The sequence below is a fragment of the Penaeus monodon genome, chromosome 7 (genome assembly GCF_015228065.2).
Source record: "Penaeus monodon isolate SGIC_2016 chromosome 7, NSTDA_Pmon_1, whole genome shotgun sequence".
In the NCBI taxonomy this organism is placed as follows: Eukaryota; Metazoa; Arthropoda; class Malacostraca; order Decapoda; family Penaeidae; genus Penaeus; species Penaeus monodon.
The window spans coordinates 39,371,866-39,382,075 of record NC_051392.1 but is presented as its reverse complement, the minus strand read 5'-3'; the positions used below and the strand labels follow the sequence as shown (position 1 = coordinate 39,382,075).

The 10,210-nt window shown below is 38.8% G+C and overlaps 1 protein-coding gene across 1 annotated transcript in view; it reads right to left on the bottom strand.

The window, feature by feature from the left end:
- Positions 1 to 7,999: 7,999 nt before the first annotated feature.
- Positions 8,000 to 10,210, bottom strand: part of LOC119575310 (probable ATP-dependent RNA helicase DDX56) — a 16,770-nt gene continuing 14,559 nt past the window's right edge. Inside the window, exons 9-11 of the mRNA XM_037922856.1 lie at positions 8,653 to 8,830; positions 8,361 to 8,501; positions 8,000 to 8,144 (exon numbers count right to left, since the gene is read on the bottom strand). Coding sequence (XP_037778784.1) covers positions 8,085 to 8,144; positions 8,361 to 8,501; positions 8,653 to 8,830 — 379 coding nt within the window. The 3' untranslated portion in view covers positions 8,000 to 8,084. The remainder of the gene's footprint in view (positions 8,145 to 8,360; positions 8,502 to 8,652; positions 8,831 to 10,210) is intronic.

Sequence of the window (10,210 nt, the reverse complement as noted above, 5' to 3'; positions counted from 1 at the left end):
ATATATAATATTATATATATATTATATATAACATATATATAATATATATATATATATATATATATATATATAGATATAGATATAGATATAGATATGAACCGTATTCATATTGACAAATGTAGAAAAGGTATGAATGAGAATGAATATCTTCACAATACAAGAGATGTATTTGACCGGTTTCGATTGCGTCTTCGTCCGAAAACATATAATCGAAACCGGTCAAATACATCTCTTATATTGTGAAGATATTCACTCTCATTCATACCTTTTCTACAATATAGTTATATATATATATATATATATATATATATATATATATATATATATATATATATACATATATATGTATATATATACATATATATACATATATATGTATATATATATATATATATATATATATATCAGTAACAATAAAACTAAACAATAGGTGAGACTTCAAGATTGTTCAAGTGTATGCTCCAACCTGCAGCCACAGTGATGAAGAAATAGAGAGATTCTGTGAAGATGTCCATTTAACCAGCGAGAGTAAAAACCCATTTCACGGTAATTGTGGGAGATTTTAATGCCAAAATAGGTAAAAAGACAGAAGGAGAAGCCGAAGTGGGGAGCCACGGAAAAGGCACAAGGATGAGAGGAGGCAAATGCTAGTCGACTTTGCGGTGGCTCCCAATATCATGAATACATTCTTCGAAAAAAGACTAGAGCGGAAGTGGACATGAATGTCGCCATCTGACATCAAAAAACAAAATTGACTTTATAGGCGCGATATAGTAAAAGATGTGAAAGTTATTTATAAAGTAAATGTTGGCAGCGACCACAGAATGGCAAAAAGCGAAATTAATTTACAGCACAGAAGGGAATGGAACAAACTCACACGAAAACTGTAGTCAAATTTAGCTTACTTGACGACCAGAGCGACAGAATTTAGGCGTGACATCCAAAACAAATATTCACTTCTCAGCGACGAAGATCTCAACATTGACCAAATCAACAAATAATTCAATGACATAATAAAGGAAGCTGCATTTGAAGTAGGCGGTAAGAACGTCCAGCAGAGCTCCATCAAGCTCTCGGTAGAAAGTAAACACCTCATGGGAAAACGTAGGGTCATGAAAGTATCGTCAAAAGAGAATTAGCTGAACTAACAGAGACTATAAAGAAAGAGAAGAGGGAAGATGCACGGAAATTAAACACTCAAATAGTAAATAAAACATTAATCTCAGGTACCAGCATGAAAACAGCTAAAAGGAGAATCGGAATAGGGAGAAATCAAATGCATGCAGTAAAGAAACCAGTCGGAGAAGTGACATATAACAAGAATGAAATCATAAGAGTAGTGGAAGACTTTTCCAGGGATCTATACATCTGAAATGAACAAACATGGATAGAAGCAAACGCGGTAACTAGAAGCATCACAACAGAAGAAATAAAAAGAGCGTTTAAAGGCACGAAGAGAGGAAAAACCCGGAAACGGAATTAGTATAGACCTTATACAAGATGCAAAAGAAATTGCAACAGTGAAACTAGCCAATTTTTTAAAACAAATGCCTTCTCAACGGAAAAACTTTATTTTGATACATAAAAAGGGGAGATAAAGGATTTAAAAAACTACCGACACATAAGCCTCCTTTCTGTTACTTACAAACTGTTCACAAAAGTCATCACAACGCGCATCTCTTGACAGCCTGATGGATTCTAATCATTCTAGAGAACAGGCAGGCTTCCGCCGTGGGTTCTCAACAGACCACATCCACACGCTCACCCATATAAGAGAAAAAATAAATGAATATAGGAAACCCCTGTGTATGGCATTCATCGATTACGAAAAGGCATTTCACTCTGTACAAATGCCAGCAGTACTAGAAGCTATTCAAAGACAGGGAGTAGAGGAGGTATATTGTAAAATATTGGAAGATATATACGATGGGACAACAACCATCAAGCTCCACACGGAAACCGATAAAATACCAATTGAAAAAGGTGTTATACAGGGCGACACCATCTCACCAAAATTGTTTACAGCTTGCCTAGAGGAAATATTTTAGAAGCAAGAATGAAACGGTAAGGGTATCAAAATAGGAGACGAATACCTAAACAATCTAATATTTTGCAGATTATATTGTTCTCATCAGTGAATCTGCAAATGAAATGCAGCAACTAATAATCGGTCTGACCAGAGAAAGTATAAAAGTCGGACTTAGAATGAACAAGAAAAAGACTAAACTTATGTTCAACAGCAGAGTTTAATTCGCAATTCGCTCCAGTCTAGACTGGAGCCCCCTCGGTAGACACAGTAGCATACTAAGAGGCTCCTTACCATTATGTTTGAAAAGAAAAGTCTTTAACTAGTGCGTCTTCCAGGACTACATGGACTACAACCAAATCACTGGAGAGGATACTAATAAGTGCCAAGAGAGACGGAGAGGTTGATGGTGGGAATTGGCCTAAAGGCGTCCTCTGTACGCGTTATAAAAGTTAATTCCGGATTAAAGTTAATCCAAATCCACAGTCCTTGCATAGAAGATGCAAGGCACACTACCAAGCGCAAGATTATCAGTAAATCTGCTGTTTTACATGAAAAAGCGCGCTCGCGCGCGCGCGTGTGTGTGTGTGTGTGAATGTATGTATGTATGTATATACATACATATATATATATAAACATATCTGTGTGTATATAATATATATATATATATATATATATATATATATATATATATATATATACACATATACATACATACATATAACACGCACACGAAAACAACACACACACACACACACACACACACACACACACACACACACACACACACACACACACACAGCAGACTTTAACCCTCAGTAATAGAGGTCACTCCAGTCGATGAGCGTATAATGGCATTAAGACTGAGATTTACATTTGTTTTCATGTCTCTTATTACTGTGTATGCTCCTATTGGTGTATACAAACTTGACGTGAAAGATATGCTCTACACCAAACTTGCATCTGTGACAGACAGCTGTCCTCAGCGAGATATTTGTACTGTTCTGGGTGACTTCAATGCGGTATCTAGCTGCGACCGAGCTGGCTATGAGATGTCTGTCGGTCCTCATGGCTCAGGAGCTGATGCTGGCAGTGAGAATAGCCTCCTTTTCCGGGACTTTGCTAGGTTTCAGAAGCTGAGGATTTCTGACTTCTGGTATCAGTATTCTGACCCGCATTATTGAACTTGGTACAGCGATATGGGTAACGTGGCCAAGGATATCGACCACATCCTCATTAGCACTTGCTGGAAGATCCTCCAGAACTGCATGATGTATCAGAGCGTTGAGTTCTGTGGAACTGATCATAGATTGGTTGTGGCTACTCTCCGGGTCCACTTCAAAACCCCCCGTCGCTCAAATGACCACCTTAGGGTGTTTCATGTGGACAGACTGAAGGAGGGGAAATATGCCCCTGGGTTTGCTGAAACTATCTCTGGTCGTTTTGCAGGCCTGATGGACCCTGTTCTTCTGTGGGATACCTTCAAGCATGAAATACTCAATACAACCCAAGAGCAAGACAGAACCTTATCTAGAGTGTCAGGGGATTGCGACTTACATCATTCCCTGGTGCACAGGATTAGGTCACTGCTGAGAAGGGGCAAGGAACAGTTTATCAGGAATCTTGCAGAGGTCAAAATAATTTCCTAGTAAATAACCTTCGTTCTGCCTACCAAGCCTTAAGAAAGCTGACCTCCAAGCCCTCCTCACAGATGACTGCAGTCCGCTCAGCAAGTGGCCAGTGAGATAATCTCAGATCCTGTTGGAGTGCGGGTGCGTTGGGCTGAGTATTTTGAGCAGTTGTACCAGGTTGATCCACCAGCAATTAACTTGGAGGCAGGTAGTGTCGAGATTCCTTTGCCAGACCCAACTATCAGCCTATCAGACCCACTCTCCCTGACTGAAGTCAGGGGGGCAATCTCCAAGCTAAAGAGTGGTAAAGCAGTGGGTGTTTGCGGCATCCCAGCTGAACTATTAAAGGCTGGTGGAGAACCTATGGCAAAGGGCTTGCATGCTATCCTGTTTGCCATCTGGCAGACTGGTACCATTCTCCCAGACCTGCTGAGGGGTGTGGTCATCCCTCTCCGGAAGGGGAACAGGGATCAGTGGGACTGCAGCAATCGCCGAGGCATTACACTGCTCAGTATACCGGGCAAGGTTCTCGCTCACATACTTCAGAGATGTATCAGAGACCACCTGCTGAGGCGCCAGAGGCCGGAGCAATCTGGATTCACTCCTGGTAAGTACACAATAGACTATATCTTGGCGTTTCGAGTCATTGTAGAGCGCCGTCGTGAGTTCGGACGTGGACTGCATGCAGCTTACATCAACCTCAAGAAGGCATTTGATACCGTGCATCACGAATCACTCTGGGAGATCCTGAGACCACGAGGAATTTCAACAAGGATTATTGGATTAACAGCAAGCCTGTATACTGGTATTGAAAGTACTGTAAATTGTGGTGAGGGCCTGTCGAGCTTCTTCTCTGTTAGTTCAGGAGTGAGGCAAGGCTGTGTTCTTGCACCAAAACTTTTTAACACTTGCATGTATTGGATAATGGGTAGAGCTACTGTTCAAAGTCACTGTGGAAAAACTCTGGACAATATCAAGGTTACAGACATTGACTTAGCCGATGATGTTCCTATTCTATCTGAATCTCTGGAAATCCTAGTGGTGGCTCTTGATGCCATTAGACAATGAAGCGAAGCCCCTGGGGCTAGAGATCTCCTGGACTAAGACCACAATCCAGGACTTTGGGGGCCTGCTAGGAGATCCTGGTCAGTCGGTACGTGCTTGCGGAGAGAACATTGAGAGCTCTCGACAAGAGTATTTAGAGATCCCAATACCTGTTCAGAAGGACAAGCCATGTGTCTTCAAGGCCCTGATATTGCCAGTTTTACTATATGGTAGTGAAACCTGGATGCTATCTTGTGCTATGGAATTTCGCCTTGATGCCTTATGTAACAAATCATTGTGCCTGTTACTTGCACAATCTGCAATCGCCAACTCAGACTATACGGCCATCTAGCTCGTTTCCTACAGGACGATCCTGCCCACCAGGTTGGGTGGAGGAGGCCTGTGGGACGACCTATGAAGTCGTGGTTTGGGCAGATCGATCAAGCTTGTCGTGAAGAGCTAGAGATGGGCCGGGTCCCTGCCTTGCAGCTCGCCATGAGGGACCCTCGTAGGTGGAAACAAAGGAAGGATGCAGCTATGTGCCCCCGCCGGTGTTAGCTCCCCAGTGATGATGATGATACACACACACACACATATACACATATATTCTTGGTTACTTGGTGTAATTTGAAGCAAAATCCCTATAAGTGACGCATTCTAGGACCATCTTGATGGACCACCCATCATTTTTTAGTGATATAATTAACATGATGAGGGATAGAACTTTCACTACCGATTGTTAGCGGTTCGTCCGGTACTGAATTTACCCAGCTGTCTTTTTTTTAAATAGAACTCTGAGTTGTTTCAAATACTTTTAGGCACACTATTAAACAGTCTCGGTTCATTAATTAAGAAACTTTGATTACACAATTTTTTTAATATGAAATGTTTGACATCCCAAAACGTTAGGGTGTTCTTAATTTCCCCCCCCCTCAACCTCTCTTCGCTTTGGAGAAAGAGAGAGAGGGGGGGGAGAGGGAGAGGGAGAGGGAGGGAAAAAGAGAGAGAGAGAGGGAGAGGGAGAGGGAGAGAGGAGAGAGAGAGAGAGAGAGAGAGAGAGAGAGAGAGAGAGAGAGAAAGAAAGAGAAAGAGAAAGAGAAAGAGAAAGAGAAAGAGAGAAAGAGAAAGAGAGAGAAGAGAAGAGAAGAAAGAGAGAAGAAGAGAGAGAGAGAGAGGAGAAGAGAGAAAGGAGAAAGAATATGAAAAGAAGCAGGAATAACAGGAGAAGACTCGAGAATGACGAGAAAGAGAAAGAGAGAGGGAGAGAGATTGATTTTCATGTCACCTGAAATCCTGAATTACTTCCAAATTACAAGCTTCAGGGTATATTTATCATTCACTTGGGAAGTATTCTCTCTGAATATTTCTTCTTAAACCAATGCTTTAAAAATAACAATGACTTGGGAAAATATTTAGCATTGCTCATGGCAGTTTCTCATTTCTATGCAAAATTGCCTTTATACATAACAATGTCTTACATGTGATTACGGTTTTATTTGCATGTTTTGATGTATCAGTACATGAAAACCATACCCAGCACCACATACTGTTGCTACTTTACACTCCCATGATTTATAAACTTGACCATTACCCTTCCTGACCCAACTTTATGTCTATTTGTATCAACTGTGTGACTACAAGTTTCCATGACCTCTGAATCCCATCCATGGAATATGACACCTCTGAGAACAAAGTCATTTTGATTGTGACATAATCTGAGATGACAATCTGATGAAAATGGATGAAATGAGTCTCATGATATTCAGTATTATACAAAAGTAATTAAAATGTGAGAATTGCTATAAGGGCTATCATATGAAGGCAACCTTTCAAACACTTTCTAGTCTACCATCTATTGTGTATCCTTCCTGTAGGTTTCAAAACATTTGCATGATGGTTGGTTAATGGTTACAAAGCAAAATAAATGTGCTAGACATCAAGGGTCATATAGTACTATAGAAAAGTGTAGTAGCAAAAAGGGTAAAGAGGGGGTTAGTTGATGATTAATTGTGCTAAATGCAAAAGTCATATAGGAATCCAGGGTAGCACTGAAAGGGGAAAAGATGGATGATGGTAGAGAGGGTGAATAAATGGGCTAAAGTAGGGATTGACAAGTGTGATTATATCAAAGTTGTCAAAGGAAGAAGTGTGGGATTCTGCAAGGATGTCTCTGTATTCGAAGTCAGGGATTAGCAAAAGGAGAAAAAGGTAATCACAAAAGTTTCAGGAGAAATGTCAGGAGGGAAGGAATCCAGGGAAGGGGGTTGTTGTGATAGAATCACGTGTATTCAGGAGGAAGCAGAAGGGATAATGGGGAAGGGGGGATTATGCAGATGAATCAGGAGGGAACAGATGCATTGGGAGGGAGCTGGAGGATGGGGTGTAGGGGGAACATGAATAAGAGGATGAATATTGGGAGTTACATTGAGTGTAGAGGGAATGAATGGATGGATGAGGTGTAAGCATGTCATCTTGGGTCATGATTAGATATTTTTCAATGTCTTTGAGAGTGTCTGAAGTGGATTTGGTTGGGGAGGTCTGAAAAACAAAGGTTTCCTTAAGGGGAGAGAAGAAGAGATAGGCATCTGAGGGATAGAGTAAGAGATAGGTAGAGGAAAAGGTGTGGAAGGAGATGAGGAGGATCATTTAGATTGCCTGCTGCAGGTTGAGCGAGGAGGACAGTGGTCGAGATTGGGGTGTCTGGATTTAGAATTCCAAAAGAATTTGCTTGGGAAAGGAAAGGGGTAGAAGTGGAAATGTAAGATAGAGGAGGAATAGGTATGGGGGAGATGTAGAAAAATCTTGGGAGAGAGGGGGAAAGGAGGCATGATGGGCAGCACTGGAGTAGGGACTAAAAGAAAAACCTCATCAACATGCTTCCTGTCTGACCTCGCATAAAGTGAGGCCAAATTTGAATCTGAGAGTTGCCACCCCAGACTCAGACTTCTAGGTAGGACAGCCCCTATAAAACACATTATGGGAGCTACCATAATTGGCGCACGTGCATGACTGAGCAGAGCAGTTTGACTTGCCCAATTATGATTAAATATGGTTTAAAAGAATAACAGAGTTTAAATTCACACCAAATGTTATTTGACTTCATTAGAAAATAAAGGATTAAATGACTCATGTCACTTATAGGCCATAATCAGTACATTTTTAAATTTTAGAGCATGCAGTAGTTGTGAAGGTACTACAAATGATACTACTACAAAAGCAAATACTATAATGTACACTACATTTATATTAATTAGTTTTTCATTCCTTATTCTTTGTGGTAATGAATTAAACAAAACACCACAGATAACAAATGCTTTATTACACCTAATACAATCTATAATAGACACCCTCTCACAAATAACAAAATATATATATCATCATAATCACTTCCTTTTCTTAAATCCAGTAAACTCCATACTTTTTAGAGGGTTGCCTTTCTTTTCCTGAAAAGAAAAGATTTATCTTGGTTACATTCACTAGGTTTCCATACCTCCATAAAGGCAGAGTTCACATGAATAAATTTCCATATAAAGAGCGATATCAAATAATGTAAAATTAGAAGTAAATATCAACATGAAAAGCTATTTTCAAAGATGACTGACCAAAGAATATAACAAGCATGACTTTATTTTATCTTTTAAAAAGAATGTCTTACTCACCTGGAATTTTCTGTGTGTATTTGACATCTTTTTCAATTTTGCTTTGGGAATGTTTTTGTTGAACTTTAGCCTTTTGCCACCTTTGGATACAGTTCGCAGAGGGTCAGGGATATTGTATTCCGGTACGTTCTTCAAATGGGTCTATATATGAAAAGGAAAAAATATATAGTAATACCTATGACACACCCCTATCTTCTCAATAAAGAAAATCACAGTCCAAGAGTTCTATGTCATCAAGTTTTACGTGAGAACCAATAACAATCTGTACATCAAGGAGGACAAACAGCCATACCATTGGCTTCAGGCCGTGCTTGGGCACATCATGGCGCAGAACTTCTAGATCCCTGGGGTTGTCTTCAAAGAATGTCTTTAGTTTGGAAGTGTTCAGTAGCTCTTGCCTTATCTCCTTCTTCCTTGTCTCCTTCACAGCAATTGAGGTGCAGCGTTTCCAAGCATCAATTGATCTGTACCTGTGGAGAAATTATGCAAGAAAAACATTTAATTCCTGCGGCATCTAGCACAAGCTCGTATACCCACAGTGAATGGGGACCCTGTGCCCTGGGTAGTGAGCCTGGGCACAGGTAATAGGACCTCTGCCCTAGGCCCTGAGAAACACAGGCCAAAGCTGCCCCCCCCCCTCCCTATCATAAAGGGCACTTACACAACTGATAAGACCAAGGCTGCCCCTTCATCCAGGGTAAAGGGTTTACATGACCCAAACAAACTTAACAAGAACAAGTGACAACAGTGAACCAGTGATGAAAGTGATGACAGTGCAAGCAAAATATTAAAAACACATCCAACATGAGTACTTTCAAAACAAAATTAAAGAATCATCTTTTTAGGAGACATCTGCCTGTATTTTGATAAAAATTTATGTGGAAAAAAGTATGGTATTGTATTGTGGTAATACTCCTGTGTCTATTCCCAAACTTGGGAAAAACTGCAAAAACAAAGCAATCACACACCATGTATAACTAATTTATTTATGTAGCAAAAATCTTGAAAGATAGTGAACAAATGCATTATCATTAAATAATGAAATTTTTTACATAGCCTCATTGACATACCATGGTTGCCTATGCACTGCATTTTCTTTTTCTTTCTTTCTTTCTTCTCAACAACAAGAATGTCGAGGAGAAAGAAAGCTAAAAAAGGGAGAAAAGTGGATTTGGATTCTTCTTGACATGGTGTAGAGGTTTACTTTTTTTTTTAATGGCAAAGAATTAACCAAATGATCCCTGAATGCAATGCAACTCTATTTTGAAAGCTTACCACCCACTACTTGGTTTTTAATAAATAGATAAATAAAGGATTTATCTATTGTTCAATTAGAATAATGATGCACGGAATGGGGAATGGAAGGAAGGAAGGAGGAGGAGGAGGGAAGAAAAAAAAAAGAAGAAAAAAAGAAAAAGAAAACATTTATATATATATATATTTATATAATCTCTCTCTCTCTCTCTCTCTCTCTCTCTCTCTCTCTCTCTCTCTCTCTCTCTATATATATATATATGTATATATATATATACATATATATCAAAATATATATATATATATATATATATATATATATATACATATATATAAACAATACATACAAAAAGACAATATTATATATATATATATATATATATATATATATATATTATATATATAATATATTTATATATATATATTATATATATTATAATATATATCAAGATATATACTATATATAAATATATATATATACATATATACACACATATATATACATTATAATATATGAACATATATATAAATATATATATATATATATATATATGTGTTTGTTTGTGTGTGTTTATTGTATAGTTGTGTGTTGTTGT